General features: G+C 43.7%; 1 protein-coding gene across 2 annotated transcripts in view; it reads left to right on the top strand.

Annotated features, from left to right (window-relative positions):
• Positions 1-21,620, top strand: part of LOC140739842 (microtubule-associated serine/threonine-protein kinase 3-like) — an 86,651-nt gene that overhangs the window by 29,722 nt on the left and 35,309 nt on the right. For both annotated transcript variants that reach the window (XM_073068436.1, XM_073068435.1), the window contains 13 exons: positions 1,302-1,387; positions 4,045-4,114; positions 6,940-7,018; positions 7,211-7,368; positions 8,173-8,248; positions 10,409-10,618; positions 12,097-12,198; positions 14,367-14,499; positions 14,674-14,732; positions 16,119-16,204; positions 16,296-16,504; positions 17,070-17,208; positions 20,133-20,265. In XM_073068436.1, coding sequence (XP_072924537.1) covers positions 1,302-1,387; positions 4,045-4,114; positions 6,940-7,018; positions 7,211-7,368; positions 8,173-8,248; positions 10,409-10,618; positions 12,097-12,198; positions 14,367-14,499; positions 14,674-14,732; positions 16,119-16,204; positions 16,296-16,504; positions 17,070-17,208; positions 20,133-20,265 — 1,540 coding nt within the window. The remainder of the gene's footprint in view (positions 1-1,301; positions 1,388-4,044; positions 4,115-6,939; positions 7,019-7,210; positions 7,369-8,172; positions 8,249-10,408; positions 10,619-12,096; positions 12,199-14,366; positions 14,500-14,673; positions 14,733-16,118; positions 16,205-16,295; positions 16,505-17,069; positions 17,209-20,132; positions 20,266-21,620) is intronic.

The following is a 21,620-nucleotide window of genomic DNA, read 5'->3' as shown; positions in this document are numbered from 1 at the left end:
AATGCAAGCAGGCTTTTTCCACTGAGGTTGGATGGGACTACAACCAGAGGTCATGGCTAAGGGTGAAAGGTGAGAAGCTGAAGGGGAAACTTCCTCACTCAGAGGGTCATGAGAGTGTGGAATGAACTGCCAGCACAAGTGGTGCATGCAAGCTCAATTTAAACATTTAAGGAAAGTTTGGATAAGTACATGGCTAATAGGGATATGGAGAACTATGGTCCCTGTGCAGGTCAATGGGAGTAGGCAGTTTAAATAGCTTCAGCATGGACTAAATTGGCCAAAGGGCCTGATTCTGTGTTGTACTTCTCTATGACTCTATGAAATTGAATGGTTTGGCAGGAAAAAACATCTAAATGATAGCTGTGAGATGCAGAGGAGTTGGGTGTCATGGTACCAGGGACTCATGGCACTCTGTCAGGTTAAAAAAAAGGTTAGCATACAGGTACAACAAGAAAAAACAAAATATTGTTATGTATTGTGAAGGGAATTGAATGTAAAAGTAAGGAGGTTATTCTTCAGTTTTATACAAACTGTTGAGACAGCACCGAGAATAAAGTAAACAGAAGTCCACATGTGTTCTCCTTATTTACACAAGAATATAAATACATTGGTAGCAGTACAGATAAAGTTTATTGACTGCTGTGTGGAATGGTTGGGTTATCTTATGAGCAAAGGTTGGTCAGAATTAGCTTCTATAGTGCAAGATGAATTGAAACATGTAAGAACGTGATGAGTCTTGACAGAGTGGATATGAATGGATGATTTCCCTTATGGAAGAATCTAGAACTAGAGTGCACCCATTGAAGAAAATGAGGAGGATTTTTTAAACAAAAGGCCATTAGCCTTCGGAACTCTCTTCTTCAAAGGGCGATGCAAGTAACCATGATCTTAATAAAAGGCAGACTGGACTTGAGAAGCCAAGTGACTTGGTCATGCTCCTGTTTAGTATTTATGTTTATGTATATGTGAGATATATATATATATATATATATATATATATATATATATATATTCATCTTGGGGAGAGGACAACACTAGCCCAATCAGTGTCTTAATATTTGTATCACATATGTACTGGTTCTCTTTTTCTAGCTCCTGATCCCCATGATACAACCAGATTCCCACTTGATGCTGCTGGTTTCCAGATTTTGCTCCTGTTTTAAATGATTGTTCTCAGTTTCCCATTTCATATTCTGGTTTTATTCCCAGTTTTCCAGCTCCAGTTCTTGCTCTTGCATCCGGATTCCTTCCAGTTTCCGGATGTCTTCCATTGATCTTAATGTCTGTTTTTTTTTCCTCAGTTGCCGCAGTAACAGGAAGAGCCTGGTGGTGAGTTCAGGGTCTCCCAGCCTCTCTCGTCCTCTCTCTCCACTCTCTCTACCAGCAGGTAATGAAGCATTCCGAGTGATTTATTTGTTTCTTGCCAGAAGCAGGGCTTAAAATAGAGTCTTAAAAAGAGGGCACCTACTCAGTGTGACTGACAGCCCATGGACCCAGCTGTCCAGCCGATAACTTGTAATGGGCTATGTGACTGGGACAGTGAGAGTCCTAATGAAAGCTGAACCCGAACAATGACACATAGAATATAAAGCACTTCAGCACAGGAAAGGACTTTCAGCCTACAGTTTTGTGATTAACTTTTAAACTACTCTAAGATTAATCTAACATTTCCCTCCTACATAGCCCTCCATTTTTCTATCACCCATGCATCTAAGGGTTTCTTAAATGTCCCTAATGTATCTGCCTCAACTTCACTCCTGGCAGGGCATTCCACGTACCCACTTTTCTCATTGTAAAAAAACTTACCTGTTATATCCCCCCATGCTTTCCTCTAATCATATTAAAATTATGCCCCCTGATATTACCTATTTCCTCCCTGGGAAAATGTCTCAGGTTGTCCACGATCTTGTATGTCTGGACACAAGAGTGGAATTCTATTTTCAACACAGCCGTGGGAGTAGGTAGATCAGTTTCACATCGGTCTGTTAGAGAGCCCCATTTGTATTTAAGCCTTGATGTATAATTTCAGTTTCCCATTTCATATTCTGGGTTTATTTCCAATTTTATTCCCAGTAGATAGGTAGGGATCACTGGAACACATTATCCCATTACTGATTGACTGTGGACTCCTGAAGTTAGAGAATATACTAGATGAGGTGGGAGGTTGATGGCTTTTTAAAAGAATTCATATTGTCTATTATTAATAGTGTTTGGGAAACTACTATTAATGGAACATTTCTCAATAATTCCTGGCAAAGCCTGTATTTATTGCCCACTCTACTGCCCTTGAAATGGTTGTGATGAGCTGTGGCCTTGAATTGCAGTAGTTCTTCTGATGAAGATGTTCCCACAGTGTTGTTGACAAAGAGTTCCAGGATGTAGGCCTGGTGGTGTTAAAGGAATGCCAATCAAATTCAAAATCAAGATGATATATAGCTTGGAAGAGAACATGCGGTGGATGGGGCTCAGTGCACCTGCTGCCTTGTCTGTTTGGTAGAGAGCTAATAGGATTAGAAGCTGCTGTTGGAAGAGCCTCGGCTAGTAACCACAGTATATCTTTAAGATGTTGCACTCTGCAGCCATAGTGATGGAGGGTCTATGACAAGGGCACTAGTTAAACAGACTCCTTTAACTAGGATAGATGTTTCTTTGGTTCCCCGGATTCACAGTTGTCTTGACTTCAGGATTAATCTCTTCCAACTTCCTTTGCTTATGTTCAAATCTGCTATATTTATGTGAATTGGAAGCTGTGCCAGTTACACTTCTGCTGTCCCCATGAGCACAGTAGCCAGCCATCAGCCTCAGGCCAGAGAAGGAACAGGCTGATGTGTGGCCTAACCAGCAATCCTTATAGGCACAGCTGCAAGAGGATAATGATGTTTGTAAAATATATTCACCGAGTTTAGCATGGTCCTTTGGCCCAAGTCATCCATGCTGACCATGACACCGATTTATCCTGAAACCATTTGTCCACGTTAGGCTCATATCACTCTATTCATGAATATGTAGTAGCACCTTTCATGAGGCAAAATAAACCAAAATACTTCACAGGAACATTACCAAACAAACATTGATACCAGGATATATAAAACATAATTAGGGTACATGAGGTTATTTTTAACGATCACCTCAATGGAGCTAAAAGAGATCGAGAGGTGGAAAGGCTTGAGGAGAATTCTGGAGCATTGGGTCTTGGCAGCTGAAGGCATGGCTGCTTATATTGGAGTGATGAAGTTTAGGGGTATTCAAATGGCCCAAACTGGAGAAGAGCAGATATCTCAGTGGGTTAAAGGCCTCAAAGAGATTACCAAGTTTGGAAGTGATCTGACCACCAAGGGAGTTGAAAATAAGGATGAGTATTTTAAGATCATGGCATTGTCTGAACAAAAACCAGGAAGTTGCAGCCCAACCCCTGATTTTGGTTTTAGTTACCATCCACCAATGTTAGACCTCGATCCCATGTATCTGGGATGGCGAGCAGCTCTTGGTGTGAGTTAGGACACAGGGTTGACCGCAAGTTGGCGGAGAGTACGGTGAGGGAGGATAGGCTGAATGTAATTGTCATGTCTGAAGTGACAAAGGAATGGATGAAGGTTTCAACTGCAGATGAACTGAGGCAGAAGGAACAGTTATGGAGATAGAAATAGACCTGGCCAAGAGGTGGTGTGAAAATGTGCCTGTTACTCAGACCATTAGGTCAAGATTGTGAATGATCATGTATCAGGGAGAGGATGGAGATAGTAGAATCTGGTGGGGCAAAAGAAGAAATTAATGTTGATTATCTCAATGTTAAATAGTTAAATACTTGTTGTCCCTGGCCTTGGAAGGGTAATGTAGAGAGGCTGCTTTATTCTATACCTAACCAATGCTTGGAACATTTTGTTTTCCAACCCCCATGCTGTTGCTTAATTTAGATTTCACTTCTTAATTACTAATGTGTTTGAATTTAAGCCTTGATGTATAATTTCAGTTTTCCATTTAATATTCTGGTTTTATTTTCAATTTTTCAAGGCTTAATTGACTAATGTGTTTGGATTTGTTTAGCTGGAAGCCCGTTGGACAGTCCAAGGAATTTGTCCACCAGTCCTGCTCTCAACTTCCCCTTCGCACGCAGGTATAGTAGAATTCTGGATGTGAGCATTTTTCTGCGTATTGGGGCATATGCAGAGTGTTCTAGATGGAAGGAAGGATACTGGCCACCCCTTTCCTCAGTCCAATCTCAGTTGTTCCTCTGTGATCTATTTCTACCCTCTCTCCAATCCCATACTTTCCCTCCATCCTTCACAATCCTCTACTTTCCCTTCCTTCCTTCCTTCCTTCAATCCTGTACCTTCCCTACTTTCCTCCAATCCCATATCTTTCCTTCCTTTGATTCCGTATAATCCCACACCTTCCCTCCCTCCCTCCAATCCTGTACCTTTCCTTCCCTCCACTGAAAGGCTAGCCTCCTCACTTTCCAGTTCTGCCACTCTCCACAATTCCAGTTTCACTTGATTTGTTTGGCACAAGCTAAGAAGATGATCTTAAGCGCACTCAGTGTGAGGTTAACTTATCATTGGTTGACCTGAGATTTCCTGGAGTTCCCCTAATGCTTGAGATTCCTTTCCTTGTGCCTGGCCCTGATTCTAAATTTTGAGTCTGTACATCTTTAAGTGCTGGAGGTCACTTCCTAACCAGGCTTTCAAATGCCCTGATACTGTTGCAGCCCAATCTGTGGCTGATCCAATTCTAGGACACCAGCTTTGATTGTGTGCTCAATCTATGACCACAACCACTACACCAATCCAGGACCCTCAGCCTCCAGCCCCTAAATCTGAATCCAGGCCTAATCCAGACCCAGGCCTTGAATCTGAACTAACCTTGTCACATAACCCATGGGCTATCTCTGGATTTCTTGTTCTCTATTTCATGAGACAGATGTCACTGACCTCTTCTATACAATACCACCTCCCAAAGCTATCCTGATTCCACTTTCTCCCACCCTGCCCCCTGTAAGGATGCTATCTCTTTTTCTCAATTTCTCTGTCTCTGCTCCATCTATTCTGATGTTGAGGCCTTCTGGTTTAGAACTTCTGAGATGATCTCCTCCTTCCAGAAACATGCCTTCCCCTCTGCCATAATTGATCGGAGACCTCATATGCATTTCTTTTATTTCTTGTACATCTGCTTCTGTGTGCACAGAACAGCATCCTCATCCTCAGTCCTCATCCTCGACCCTGCCAGCCTATGCATCTGGAGCATTATTCTGTGTTTTCTCCAGCTCCAACGTGATCCAACCACCAGACACATTCTTTCCCTTACTGCTTCCTGCAATTCCTGCAAGTTCCTCACAACCTCCTGGACCACTCATCCATTGCTGTCCCCTTCAGCCATAACACCTGCCCTTTCAGCTCTTGACTCACTACAGTTGAAGGACTTAAATCACACTTCCAGGTGTGGCAAAAGTTCCCCTGCATCTCTCCCAAACTGATCTACTGCATTTGGTGCTCACGATGCTGCCACTGTTGGCCATAGAGCAGTACAGCATGGATATGGGTCCTTCAGCCCAAAAAGCCCACTCAATTTCCTGCATTCAGCTCTTGTCCCTCCAAGCCCCACCCCTCCATTTACCTATCCAAGTGTTTCTTAATTGATACTCTCGAACCTGCCTCAACTATTCCCTCTGCAGCCCAATCCATATAGTCACCACCCCTCCGTGTCAGAAAGTTGACCCTCAGGTCCCTTTTAAACCTCTTTCCTCTCAAGTTAAACCTATCCTCCCTAGTTTTGGACTCCCCTAACCTGGAGAAAAGACTATTACTATCCACCTTATCCATGCCTCTCGTCATTTAAAACATTTCTGTAAAGTCACCCCTCGTTCTCCTACGTCCCAAGGAACAAAAGCATTAGCCTTGGTGAGGCAGTATAGTCTAGGCAACTATTTTGTGGAGCACCCAGGTTCTGTCTGTAACAGCCACATTGAGCTTTTGATAGCACGAAATTTTAACTCTCCTTCCCTCTCCCACACCACCCATCTATCCTCGGCCCTCTCCATTACTGCAGAAAAAACAAATGCAAATTTGAAGAAGAATATAACATATTCCCCTTGGGGGGGCATTGAATTTTGCAATTTCAGGTAATCCACACCCCCTCTGTTCTCCTTGCACACCCTACCCACTCATCTTTTTGCCTTAGTTCAGCCACAGCTGAAGCACTGTGTGCAGTTGTATTGAATATCTTGTAAGAGCTATTCGATAAAATTGAAGAGAGTGCAAAGGGTGGGGTGATCAGCAGGGTATTAACTAGGATGGAGTGTAACAGCAAGGAGGAGAGACCGAGTAGGCTTGATGTTTATTTTACTAGGAGCAAAGAAGGGACCTGTTTGAGGTTACTCCTTGCTTTGCTCACCTGTCCCATCCTCACCCCTCCCCCTATCTACCACCATCCCCCCTCCCCATCTGGTTCTACCTATCGCCTACCAGCCTTTATCCTATCCTAGTTCACACTGCTGTATCCTGCCAATCTTTCCTCTTCCCTCTCAGTCCTGATGCAGGGTCTGAACCTGAAAAGTTAGCTTGCAATTCTTGCCTCCACAAGTAATGCTCCGCCCACTGGGTTCGCCCAGACATGAATACAGGAGGTTCTGCAGAGGCTGGAAATGCAGAGCAACACAAACAAAATGCTGGAGGAACTCAGCAGGTCAGGCAACATCTATGGAAGAGAATAAATGGTTGGTGTTTCAGTCTGAGACCCTTTATCAAAACTGCAAATGGAGCAGACACCAGAATAAGAAGGTAGGGGGAAAGTTCGTCCGATGTTCTGTTTTCATTACTATTTTGAGATTGACCAGTCTGAGGTGAGCTATACAGGGTGTTGCTGGTGGGGCAGGTGTGGCTGGTTGTGAACTATTTGTTATTTCCTGGCAGTGGCAGGATCAATCTGTGCTGATCTTCTTTACAGGGTGGATGGCCGCCGCTGGTCCTTGGCCTCGCTCCCATCGTCTGGATATGGAACCAACACTCCAAGCTCGACCCTGTCTGTAAGTCCCTGTTCTACCGGCGTGTGATGTGGGGAGTGAGAAGGGTGAAGAACAGCGTGGGTTTGCTGTGTAGGGATGGAAATGTGTGTGTGAATGGTGGGGAGAGGGGAGAATGTGGGTTGGGGAGGGTGTTTGTGTAAACCAGCGGCATTGTGTAGACTGCGGCTTCACACTGTTCCATGTTTCCTCCAGTCCTCCTCCTCCTCTCAGGAGCGGCTGCACCAGCTGCCATTCCAGCCCACCGCTGAGGAGCTCCGTTCCCTCTGCAAGCACTTCCGCAGCACTGACAGCGTCGGCGACGACGAGGGCTCTCACTCGCCCACCGCCCGTCCTCGATCCCGGAGCCTCAGGTACAAGAGGCAGACAGACAAAGGGAGGGGAGGGGGGAGATCTAGAGGAACAATCATTGTATCTTGATTACCCTGCCTTTCACTGTCATTGAGTGTGGCTGATATCCACTCTCAGGGATGCAGGTCACCCAGCAGACACTGAAGCCACTCTCATGCACACACTGAAACAAGGACACTCTTGCAGACTAAAATACTCGAGGGCAGCAGCTTCTGTTGACGGTGCTCTCTCATGGGGAGGAAAAGGCACGAGGGCAATACTGACAGGAGAAGATTAAAATGGCTGACCATCCTTCCCCCCCCCCCACATTGATCCCATCTCCCCGTCATCTCCCTTATTTGGTTCCTCTCTTCATCTTCCTTTTTTACTAGATTCCATAATCTGCAGCTCTTTTTTGAGTCCTTTGTCACTATTTCCACTGATCTCTCCCCCACCTGAATCCATCAGCTCATCAACCTCTTCTCAACATTCGACAGCTCTTGCGCCACCCATCCCCCCACTTTATACTCGATATCTTCCCTCTTTCTTTCAGTCCAGAGGAAGAGTCTCAACATAAAATGTCAATTGCCCATTTCCTTCCACAGGTGCTGCCTGACCTGTTGAGTTCCTCAGCAGCTTGATTTTTCGGTGCCTCAATATGTCCGATGTCAGCGCTATCTCCAACATCAATCATATTTATTAGCATCTTTAATTACAGTATCATCTAGTATCAATATCAATTGTGTTAATGCCAATAAAATTTTGTTTATAATATAAATAATATTAATAAAGGTAATAATACCTTTGTTATTTCTGTTTCCTCATAGCCCCGGGCGCTCTTCACTTTCCTTCGATAATGAGATTGTGATGATGAACCATGTTTATAAAGAACGGTTTCCCAAGGTAAGTCCCATTATTCTGCCTTCACTCAGGATTTCCCCTGTGTCTCAAGCAGATCGATAAACTCCAGTCTCAGTGTAGTTGTAGATTGAATGCGGTTTTATTGTTCACCAACCAGTACACGTGGAGCTAAGTAAAAAGACAGCATTTCTCGGCGTTCCCACAAAAGATAGGTTCAAATATTGATTAAAATTCCTTCACCCCATAGAAGTGTTTCTGACTAATGATTGAATACAAGCGAATATGTAATGGCCAACTTGCTGTTGAAGGATAATTGCTTAACAATGCAATAGTAAGTAATCAACAGCTTTCAAGTAAGCAGTGAGATTTAGTAAGTAAAAATAAAATTGCAACCAAACCAGGGGGGACATAATACCCATGATGTCCTTGTAGACCAGGATTCTTTCAGCTCTGATGCTGTGCACATGAAGTGCTATGCTTGGCCTATGGTTTGCATCCAAGCCTTTGAGTTCTAAGGATTTCTTGCTCACGTCAGACATGAGAACAAAATTCCAGTGTAAATCTGGGTGAGTTCCACTGAAAGAGAAAGTTGTGAGTCCCTACTTATGCTCTGCATCACCAGTTCACCCGTCATTGGGAAAATGTTCTTGTCAGTGACCTGCCAGGATTTATTCTTCAAACGATATTGCAGAAACTGACAGCATGATTTCCACCATTGTGTTTCAGAGCTTTGTTGAGATCACACCCACAGCACTACATTTAGCTTCTGCTTCCTTATTTAAGGAAGTCTATAATTACCCAGGAGGCAATTTAGAGAAGGTTGACAAGGTTAACTCCTGGGATGAAGAGATTACCCTGAGATGAATGATTAAACAGTTGGATCTAAACTAATTGGGGTTTAGAAAAATGGGAGGTAATTTTACTGAAACTTGTAAGATTCCCGAGTGCTTCAACTTCTTTAAATCCTCAGTCCTTTACCTTAAAGCTATGCCCCTTTGTTGTAGCCAACTTTTCTAAGAGCAAAAGCTTCCCACGACCTACCCTGTCCATGCCCTTCGTACTTTTATACACTTCAGTCAGGTCCCTGATTGTTTGTTTTACTCTGCTCCTAGTAAAACAAACATCAAGCCTACTCAGTCTCTCCTCATTGCTGTTATGTTCCATTCCACCCCCCATCCCACACTCACTTCAGTTGAATCACTTAGTTCTTATGAGGTAATGAACACAGCTACACATAACACTCCAGCTGCAGCTTAACTAATATTTTATATAACATGAAAATCAGAAACTGCAGTTACTAGAAATCCAAAATAAAAACAGAAAATAATGGGAAAATATTTAATATTGTTGTACCATAACCCCTCTACTCTTAAATGTCCCATCTACTGTAATAAAAGCAAGTAACTTGTATGCCTTCTTATCTGTCTGAGTATATCAAGGTTCCTCTGTTCTTCAGTACTTCCAGGGATCTACTTATCAGTCATCCCAACATTTTCCACGATTAATTTCCATGTGTCATTGCTCTGTCCATCTTTCCAAACTCATCAAAGATATCCTATGGCTAGCCCTCTTCACTATCAACAACATTGCCAAGTTTCAGGTTGTCTGCAAGCACCTTGATCATTTGTCGACATCCTCATTGTATATAACAAACAGTAAAGTTCCCAGCGCCAATCCTTGTACACCACTGGTCACGGGCTTCCAGTTGGAAAAACAATCAACTATCACCCATCTATCATCAAGCTACTTTTGGATCCAGTTTGCCATTGGCAATTTAGATCCAGTTTACCGTGGGCAATTTGGATGCCGTGAACACATTTTTATGGGCTACATTCTCATGTTGGAGCTCATCAAAGGGTTTACGGAAGTCCATGCTGGTCAGGTTAACAGCACTGCCTGTTCTTGGCACACTTAGTTATCTCTTGGAAAAACTCAGTCAGATGGATGTGCACTTTTGGAATACCTTACTACAGAATGCTGTGGAGGCTGAGACACTGAATATATTTTTGACTATAGCATTTTTACTATAGGCAATTGAAAGTTTGGGTAAGTGGAGCTGAAGCCAGGATCCAATTTTACTGAAAAGTGAAGTATGCTCCAGTTTTGTATCCTACCACAGTCATATATCTACTTCAGTAGTGCTCTGTGTATAATGGTCTTGCCTCTTACTATCCGCTCCACTTTATACTCTGTTGTTTACAGGCGACTGCTCAGATGGAGGAGAAACTGCAGGAGATCATCAGCAGCTTCTCGCCTAAAGCTGTTTTGCCCCTGGCCGATGGAGTGCTGGGATTCATCCACCATCAGATCATTGAGCTGGCCCGGGACTGTCTGGACAAGTCACAGGAGGCCCTTGTCACTTCACGCTACTTCCTGGAGTTACAGGAAAATCTGGAAAAGTTGTTGCATGATGTGAGTTATAACCTGACCCATCTCTACACACAGCTGTGGGTGACCCAGACAAACCCTGCATGCAACCACATCCTTACAGCACTATTAACCCCCTCGCCTAATTGCCACTTGCAAAACTGCACATGCCCAAATCCGGTTGCAAAAAGCCAAAGCCCATCTATAAGCCCCACCAACCAATACCGCACCTTCAAACTTGTAACATAAAATATTACAGTACAGCACAGCACAGGCCCGTAGATCCACAATGTTGTGTTGACCTATTAACTTTAAGATCAATCTAACCTTTCACTCCTACATAGCCTCCATTTTTCTATCATCCACGTGCCTATCTTAGAGTTTCTTAAATGGCTCTATACATCTGATTCTAGGACCAACCCTGGCAGAGAGTTCCACATTCAATATTCTCTGTGTAAAATACTTAAACTCTGACATTCCCCCTATGCTTTTCTCCAACCACCTTAAAATTATAGTCATTTCCACCCTGGGTACAAGTCTTTGGCTAACCTCTCTCAATCTATGCTTCATATCATCTTGTACACCTCTATCAAACACTCTTGCTCCAAAGAGGAAAGCTGTAGCTCACTCAACCTGTCCTCATAAGACATGCCCTCTAGACCAGGCAGCATCCTGGTATATCTCCTCTCCATCTTCCAAATCCTTCTCAAAATGAGACTACCAGATATAACCTTGACCCTGTGTTGTAACTATCCCAAACACATCCACAAACTCATATACCACTAACTGCTGTATAAATCCCCACACTTCCAAACCTCCCCCCCCCCCCCCCACTGCACTCCAACTGGGACTCCCCCTCCCCCCCCAACAACCCACACTGTCATGCTGGAAAAATTTCCCATTATGAGATGAGTCACTCACCACAGTGTATTCAGCCTCTGTCCTGTAGCCATAGAATTTGTGTGGCTTGGCTGACTGTTCAGTGATGACTTCCTGGATGTTTGTGTTAGGGACTCAGTGATTATAATGACAAGGGAAGGGAGTTAGACTCTCTTGACGAAGGTGGCCATTGCCTGGCATTCCTGTGGCATAGATGTTACTTGCTGCTTCTCATGCCTGAATGTTGTCCAAATCCTGCCTCATGCAGTTGTGGCTGCTTTTTGAGAATGGAGTTAACCAGTGAACGTCCCTGACTCTGACCTAATGATAATAACTGTACGTACTTTGAGTCTGGATCCTCGCATCCTGCAACCAGGGATCCACTGCCATTCACAGCTTGTATTTATCATCTTTTGAACTCAGCTGGGATGACAGTCCGCAGCCCGAACTCTGATCACCTCCAGAGCGAGAGGTCTGCGTGGAGCCATCCCAAACAACAATTTGTTGAGCAGGAACTGAGTTGGAGGGAGGATTGGACTGCGTTCCTCCCTTTCTGTTCACTCTGCTTCCTGCTTCTTCTTGTATATTTACCCCCTTCCATTGCATCCCAGTTCCCCATTGCTGTGCTCTGCTTCTGTCTCCAGGCCTTTGACCGCTCGGACAGTGAGGAGGTGACATTCATTACTCAGCTGGTGAAGAAATTGCTGATGATCATTGCTCGACCGGCTCGCCTGCTCGAGTGTTTGGTGAGTATCTCAGGGTCTTACTTGCCAGTCCTTAAGAAATTGCATTAAGGCAGAAAGAGAAACCCCCTGGAATTCACAGTACAGTACTGAGCATAAGTCTTGGGCATTGCCAGGGTGCCCAAGATTTAGGCCGGTACTATATTTGTCAATATGGAGCAGAGAGCAGGTTTGTACATCTGGCAGGAGCAAAGGATGTTGGGAATGGCAAGAGTGGAACACCACGGGAGGGGTGGAGGACAGGTGGCAGAGAAAGAGTGCCAGGCGCAAATGGAGACACACCCAACTCTGAGACACCAGGCAAGGTCATTTGATTCCAAACAATTGATTTATTGATCATTACAGAATGTCTCTGTGGTGCTTCTGCTCCCTCCCTTCTCCCTTCCCCCTTTCCCAACTATGATTCCCCTCTCCCTGCCCCCTTCCTACTCTCTGTCTGCAATAGAGACCCAGATCAGAATCAGGTTTATCGTCACTCACATGTCATGATTTTTTTTAGCAGCAATACAATGCAATACATAAAATTATATGTGCTGAAGACTTTTACACAGTACTGTGGATAGCACCCATCCCACACCACCACTGAAAGAAACAGTGATCATGTAGAGTTACACTGTGAAGGGTCCTCACTAGGAGCTAACTGTGGGTCTGTACAATCGCACAGGTTGTAATCCTCACCCTAAGTGAATGGTAACATTATACAGTTGCACTGAGTCACCCTCACCCAAATAAGTGTTTTGTATAATTACACAGTCAGTGACCCTCACCCTGAATGAATAGTCCCTGTAACATAATTACACTATGATTGACCCTCGCCTTGAATAAACAGCAACTCTGTACAGTTACACCGACCATGAACACGAAATAGTACAGGAACAGGCCATTCAGCCACGATTCTGTGCCAACCATATTGCCAAATGGAACTAATCCCATCTGCCTGCAAATGGTCTCTATCCCTTTATACACGGCCTGCTTCTGTGCTTGGCCAAACACCTCTATTGTGTCTGCTTCCAGCACTACCCCGGCAGCAAGTTCCATGAACCTACTGTTCTCTGTGTAAAAATAAAACTTGCTTCGTAAATCTCCTTTAAACTTCCTCCCTCTCACCTCAAAACCAAGCCCTCTGGTATTTGACAGTGCCACCCCAGGAAAATGCCCCTGAGTGTCTAACCTTGTCTAAACCACAGATGATTTTATATATTCTGTAAGGTGACCACTCAGTTTGTGACACTAGAAAAAACAAGCCAAGTTTGTCCAACCTCTCCTTATAGCTACTACCCTGCTAATTTAGAGAATATCCTGGTGTACCTCCTATGCATCCTCTTCAAAGCCCCAACATTCTTCCTGTATCAGTGACCAGAACGACACGTGTCAAAATGCAGCCTGACATCTTTTGCAGCTGCAACGTGACTTCCTGGCTTTCTTATTCAGCACTTTGACAAGTATGCCTCATGCATTCTTTATCAGCCTGCTTGTGGTGCCATTTTTAGTCAGCTATGGACTCTTACTCTGAGATCCCTCTGTACCTTGGTGTACCTGCCATTTACTGTATCTGCTTTTGTTCTTCGAATGTACAACACCTCACCCTTAATAAGCAGGATCCGTACAGTTGCAGCATGGGTGAGGTTACCCTGAATAATTAGCAGCTACCAAGCAACACAGAGAGCAACCATCACTTTGAATACGTAGGCACTTTGAGAAGTTACATAGCGAGTGATCAGTGCCTAACCTTCAGTTAGAATGAATGACCCTCACTCTAAGTAAACAGTGCCTCTGCATGGTCACACAGGGACTGACACACTGCATAAATCATTAATAAATTACATTGAGTGACATTCTCCTTGAATAAACAATGTATAGTCACTTATGGAAGGAGTGACCTTTATCCTTCAACACAGGGATATTGCACTGTTAAAGTGAGTTTTGTTGTAAATACATTTCTTGGATATCTAGATCATTGTTCATGTTGGCATTACTGTATATCCCTAATTATCTGTGAACTGAGGATGTAGCAAAGGTTCAGCTTTGTTGCTAGATCTGGAGTCATGTATAAACCAGACTGATTAGGGATTGTTATCCTGAAAAGAAAATTATATTGTTAGTTGTCCTCAGCCTGTCTGAACATCTTTGTCTGGTTGCTATCTAACAATTATCATCTGATTTGGTGACAGGAATTTGACCCTGAGGAATTCTACCATTTACTGGAAGCAGCTGAGGGTCATGCAAAAATTGGACAAGGGATTAAGACTGATATCCCTCGATATATCATTAGTCAGCTGGGATTGACAAAGGATCCACTCCATGGTAAAAATCTGGGTTATGTTACAGAAGCCCATTACTAATAATCTGTCTCTATTAACACCGTGAGGTCTTATGTTTCCCTGACCATATTCAATCATACATCACTCTGTGGACTTTATGAGCTTGATGTGTGCTGAGCTTAATCCTGTTTCTGAAATTGTTTTTTCTTTAACTCAGAAATGGTTGAGCTGGACAGTGCTACCACAATCTTCCCAAATACAGATGAGTCTCAGGATGTGAGTATTGCAGAATTATTTCTGTTCAGACCAAATGAGCTGGAGCTTATTTCTTGCAAGGAAACTGGTGCTAAGATGGCACAGGAAAGTCTGGTTTTGGTAGTTTTTCACTTCCAGAATCATGCTTTAGTGATATGAAGACATTGTGAGCATAAGCAGTATGATTCAACTGCCTTTAGCACATCAACCACTGTAACTTCAGAAACCATTAGTGTCCTGGCAACTCCAGAGGAGTAGGGCTAAGGGAATATCACATTATTTGCGAAACAGTGCTGAAGGACTATTGCGTTATCGGGGGGAGGAGGGCGGGTACTGAAGAAAAGCTACATTACTAGATGGACAGTATAAACAGGGTGCTGCACTGTAAGAAGGGCCACCTGCCAATGATTGTTATAGAACATAGAACACTACAGAAAAGTACAGGCCCTTTTGCCCACAATGTCGTGCTGACCTTTTAACCTACTCTAAGATCAACCTAATCCTTCCTTCCTCCGTTTTTCTATTATCCATGTAACTAGCTATGAGTTTCTTAAATGCCCCTAATGTATCTGCCTCTACCACCATCCCTGGCAGGGTGTTCCATTTGCTCACTACTCACTGTGTAAAGAACTTGCCACTGACATCCCTCCCTATACTTTCCACCAATCACCTTAAAATTATCCCCCCGGTATTAGCCATTTCTTCCCAAGGAAAAAGTCTCTGTCTATCCACTCTATCTATTCCTCTTATCAGAAATCAGAATCAGGTTTATTATTACTGTATATGCCATGAAATTTGTTGTCATGTGGCAGCAGTATATTGCAATACATAATAAAAATGTAAATTACAGAAAGAATATATATATTACAGTAAGAAAAAAAAGTAGTGAGATAATGCTCATGGGTTCAATGTCCATTTAGAAATCTGATGGCAGAGGGAAAGAAGCTATTCCTGAATTGTTGACTCATTTTGTACAGTTCTATCAAATTACCTCTCATCCTCCTTTGCTTCAAAGAGAAGAGCCTTTGGTTGCTCAATGTATCCTCATAAAACACGTGCTCTAACCTAGGCAGCATCCTGCTGCATCTCCAATACAGACATACGTAGACCTTGTGACCATTATACACTTCGGTTTGTGGAGCTTGCTGTGTGCAGAATGGGGGCTGGCCTTTCCACTTTGATTCACTGTTTGCATATTTAAAAAGGCAAGTCTTTAGCTTCAGTGCATTTGGAGGTACATGGCAGGAAGCAGAGTGCAAGGCACAGAAGTTCAAGGCAAGTGGCAACAGTTTTGGGAAAGGCTCAATTGGTCGCATTTTGTTTCTCATGCTTACAATTTCCAATGAATTACTGAATTGTTGAAATGGAAGAGTTTTTTAAAAAATTCACGAAGTGTTGTTTTCTCAGCAACGAGCTGGATCAATTCCACTGCGCAGAATACCTACCGAGAGTGATTTTGAGACGATTAAGCTGATCAGCAATGGGGCATATGGGTAGGTCAGACACACAACCATTTCGCCCCTTTCCCTTTGACAACAGCAGGTCGCAGTGAATGTGTTTGTGACTGGGTGTTTTTTCCCCCAGGGCTGTCTATCTGGTCCGACATATAGAAACAAGACAACGATTTGCCATGAAGAAGGTAAATAAGCACAACTTGATCCTGAGGAACCAAATCCAGCAAGTGTTCGTTGAGCGAGACATCCTAACGTTCGCAGAGAACCCGTTCGTTGTCAGCATGTATTGTTCTTTTGAGACTAGGCGCCATCTGTGCATGGTGATGGAGTATGTGGAAGGTAAGCCTCAGGGTCATGAGCAAGGATTTCTTACTGCTCAGGATTGTCAGGCCAAATATGTAGCTGGGGTTTGACCCTCTGACTGTGGCCAAAATCTCAGGCCTTGGATAGATAATACCATTGTCACTGGAGCTCGCGACTCTGCAACCCTTAATAATTGGGATCTGGAACTTCAGGTTCTGGGTCACTAGGGTCACGACTGCAGGATCTCAGTGTCTCCGCTGTACTGGAGGTTCTGAGTCACCTGCTGTATGATCCCAGGACTTTCATTTCCAAGGACAAAATTAAAAGTATGACCAAGTTTGTGAGACTCTGTCCAGAACATCAATACATTGGGATCTAGAGATCACAGTTTGAGAAGTGTGTGCGTGCGTGCGTGCGCACAGGAAAGAGAGCACAGCAGGGGACCTGCCAGTTGAGTATTGCTAACCTGGGTAGTGCGTGTAGCAGAAGTCTGTGGAATGGGATATAACAGAAGCTACGAGAGTGGGATATCCTAGTGAGTATGATTCAGCTAAAGAAGGCTCCAGCACTTGGTGTGACTCTCTATGCTTCATGTGTTTAGGTGGAGACTGTGCAAATCTCTTGAAGAATATTGGTCCCCTGCCAGTTGACATGAGCAGAATGTACTTTGCAGAAACAGTTCTGGCCTTGGAATATCTCCATAATTATGGCATTGTTCACCGGGACCTCAAACCAGACAAGTAAGCAACAACATGTGAGAGCACCTGATCTTCTTCAAATCAGGAAAGAAATGTCTCGTCTATCTCTATCTAACTTTCTCAAACTTTTCTCTACTCTATTTTTCCTTTGTGCTCTTTTTTTTCTTTTTTCTCCCCCCATTCCTCTAATGTCTCATTCTCCTTCCATTTGTCTCTCTTCTCTCTCCTCTTATATTTCATTCTTTCCATTCATCATTCCTTCTCCTGTGCTCCCTTTCAAGTCGCTGGGGCCCCAGTTTCCACACTCCCTTTAAGCTTACGGAGTCCAAAATGAGGCCACCCTCAGGGTGGTGGAGAAACACCTTGTATTCCATCTGGTTACCCTCTAACCCGATGGCATGAATATCAATTTCACCTTCCAATAAACAAAATTCCACCCTCCCCCCACTCTATTTCCTACTCTGACCCTTTACCTCTTCTCACCTGCCTGTTATTTCTCCTGAGTTCCCTCTTCCCTTTTTCCAATGGTCCACTCTCGTCTCCTATCGGATTTCTTCTTCTCCAGTCCTTGACCTTTCCCGTCTACCTGGCTTCACATATCACTTTCCAGCTAGCCTTCTTCCCTCCCCCTCCCCCACCTTTTTATTCTGGTATCTTCCCCCTTCTCAGTCCCAAAGAAGGGTCTCGGCCGGAAACATTGACTGTTTATTCATTTCCGTAGATGCTGCCAGGCCTGCTAAGTTCCTCCAGCATTTTGTGTGTGTTGCTTTGGATTTCCAGCACTGACAGAGTTTCTCGTGTCTATAATACCATAGAATATCTGAAAGAAAATAATTTTAAAATACTGGGATATTAATAGGAAGTAATATCTAAAAGTTCAAAGTATCTGCTAGCCTGGCAGATATCAAGCATGCCAGGTTATTAGAGTTCCGCTGCACTGTTTGGGAGGCCTGCAGAAAGCACACACCAACATTTATGTTCCCTTGGTTGCATTCAGACTGATTCTATGTGTTAACTTATAGAGCTCAGGGCCTTCTCAATTGTGTCAATGTCCTGCATTTACCCTTCCCCACTTTCCATTTTGCAATTCCTTCTAAAAGTACAGTGGAATATTGAATTCTCAACTTCCATCAGTTAAACATTGGCTCTGTGAAGTCTTTTAGATGTATTCCTCTTTGTGGCATTAGTTCATTGACCTTGTTAAAAGACCCAATAAGCCCATAACTTTGTCTTTCTACCAATTTCATTGCTCTGTTTTAAATGGAGATATTTTTATATGCTTCCTTTGTTCTGTGATCTGTATGACTAAAGTGTCATGACTCATGACACAGGAAACAAATAATAAGAGAAAGCTAGTCTTTATAGTCCGCGGATAAAGGGGTAGAGGTTGTGCCACATCTGTAAGCTTAAAGGGAGTGTGGAAACTGGGGCCCCAGTGACTTGAAAGGGAGCACAGGAGAAGGAATGATGAATGGAAAGAATGAAATATAGGAGGATAGAGAAGAGAGACAGATGGAAGGAGAATGAGACATTAGAGGCCGTATTCAGACAACACTGCGAGCAGTTCTGGGCAGCACATTTTAGGGAAGTGGAGTCTTGTGGCAATTTGATTGAAGTTGTCTAGATAGGCTGTGTGATTGTTGAGAGTAGAAATTATAATCCACTATCTGAAGTGCCAGGTCCTTACGGATAGAAGCTAGCTCAGTGGTTGATCATTCATTAATTTTAAATCTAGGATTGATAGATTTTGATTATTAATTCAACATTCCACTCAGACTTTTTTTTAAAATTGGAATGTGGGCATTGCCAGCTAAGCCAGCATTTTTTGCCCTTGAGAAAGTGGTGAAGAGCTGCCTTCTTGAACCGTTGCAGTCCCTGAGGTGTAGGTACACCCACAGTGCTGTTAGGGAGGGAATTTCGTGATTTTGACCCAGTGACATTAGAGGAGCAGCGATATGTTTCCGAGTCAGGATGGTGAGTGACTTGGAGGGGGATTTCCAAGTGGTGGTGTTCCCAGGTATCTGCTGTTCTCATCCTTCTAGATGGTAGTGGTCGTGGGGTCTGGAAGGTGGTGCCTTGGGAACTTTAGTGTGTTGTTGCAGTGCATCTTGTAGATAGTACACACTGCCTCAACTGTTCATCGATGGTGGAGGGATTGGATGCTTGTGGAAGCATTACCATCCTGACTGCTGACCGTCACCAGTCTGCACTGACCATTCTCTGAGCTGCCACTCCTGGCCATTGGGCAAGTGGTCACTCTGTCATGACGGTTATTCAGAGCGCCCTTCTGTGCTGATCAGCGTTTCCGTTGTCACACCATGCTGACCTTTGGCCAAGTATTGCTCTGTACTGACCGTTTCTCAAGGCATGACTTTGCACTGACCAAGAGTCAACTAATAGTCTGTGAGCTAGCTAAGAGGATAAGTAATTGGCATTATGCTAGGAAGCAGAGGGTGTTAATAGAAGGGTTTTTTTGCACTGGAGGCCTGTGACTAGTGGTGGCGCCAGGTATCAGAGTTGGGCTTATACTTAAGAGTAGCACAGTAGTATAGCAGTTAGCATAACGCTATTAAAACACCAGTGACCAAGGTTCAATTCCACCATTGCCTGTAATGAGTTTATACATTCTGCCCATGATCGTGTGGGTTTCCTTTGAGTGCTGCAGTTTCCTCCCACAGTCCAAAGATCTGTGAGGTAATAGGATAATCACATGGGTAAAATGGACAGGGCAGGCTCGTTGGGCTGGAAGGGCCTGTTACCATACTTTATCTCTAAATAAATAAAAATAAAACTTAAAATTTGCACTGACTAGAGTTCAGGTTGTCCCTCTGCACTGACCATTTGTCAAATGATAACTCCCCACTCACCATTGCTGATGTTACCACTTCATTGGTCCAGTTGTGTCTCTTCAGAATGTCTGTCAGATTGTCCCTCTGTTTATGTTCACTTTGTTTATGTGATTCCAGTCTGCTGATCACTGCCATGGGTCACATCAAGCTGACTGACTTTGGCCTCTCACGGATTGGACTTATGAACCTGACCACCAACCTCTACGAGGACCACTTTGGGAAAGATACCCGGGAGTTCATCGATAAACAGGTACAGTGTGGGGGGGGGGGGGGGGGGAGTGGGGTCAGAATATGGTGTGTATCTGTGTATAATATTTGAATACCCTTTGTATGTGCAGCCTCAGTACCATGTGTTGGTGGACCTTTTTTTCATCCAGATACATGGAGAGGATGTTTCCTGTAGCGGGACAGTCTAGGACCAGAGTGCAAAGACTCAGAATGGAAGGATGTCCCTTTAGAACAGAGATGAGGAGCAATTTAATTAATGAGAGGGTGGTGAATGTGTGAAATTCATTGCTATAGATAGCTGTGCAGGCCAAGTCATTGGGTATATTTAGAGCAGAGGTTGGCAGATTTTTGATTAGTAAGGACGTCGAAGGTTACGGAGAGAAGGCAGAATGGGTTTGAGAAGGATAATAAATCAGCCATGACGGAATGGGTCAAATGGCAATGGCCTAATTCTGCTCCTTTGTCTTTTGGGTCTTCAGTTCTTGTGGCCTAAACTCCATGACCATACTTGAAAACTCTTGATTTTGTGGACATAATGCATTTAAATCGTACCAGCTCTCCCAGCATAGAAAGATACCCAAACCAGGATAAGCCACAACCAGCACTGAAGGTGGTTTCAGTTCCTAAGTGAATTACCCTGCCAGGAAAATATTTGTTGTTGCAACTCTTAACACATTCTCACAGCGTTGCATTTGTTGTGAAACTCCGGGAAGTCTCTGCAGTTGTGAGGCAAGTGCAGCAGAAAAGACATTGAACAACCTGAACAGGGAAGTGTTGGTACAGGCTCACTGAACGCCTCTGTGCAGGTGCCTCAGACTAGAGAAGTGCAGGTGGCAGCAGCTGCACTTGAGCCACATCAACAGAATTTATGATAAAAGGAGAAGATAGAGATGCTTTTCAAAGCCAATAATATACTTCTTCATGCTCAAAATGCAGAGTTTCACTGGTAGCAAATCTCCATGAGTTTGCTGCGATACATTCAGAACCCTAAAGCTAGAGTGCGATGGCACAACCCAGATGTGGACACCATTACCAGGCACGCAGTGAACAGGAACTGTCTAAAGCAATTCCTTCACATGTTCCTAACAAAGGCAAGCTTAATAGCACATGCATTGGGTAAGAAGTACAAGCAGTTCTTTTTGGTATTCAGTTGCTGCTGGCAGGGCTCTTCGGTCTTATTGCTGATCATAAACTGTTATTAACAATCATGAGGACAAAAGTTCCAACAATAGGAGCTCCGAAGATGTACAGGAGGGCAGTTTGTTATCACAGAAGAATTTTCTGCTTCGACATTGTTTGTCAAAGCGAAATGTAATTGGTGACACTCTGTGTCTGGATTACCATATGAATTATCTGATGTAACGATGGATCAGTCCT

Source organism: Hemitrygon akajei, chromosome 16 (genome assembly GCF_048418815.1).
Source record: "Hemitrygon akajei chromosome 16, sHemAka1.3, whole genome shotgun sequence".
NCBI classification, from domain to species: domain Eukaryota; kingdom Metazoa; phylum Chordata; class Chondrichthyes; order Myliobatiformes; family Dasyatidae; genus Hemitrygon; species Hemitrygon akajei.
This window is presented reverse-complemented; position numbering and strand designations above follow the sequence as displayed.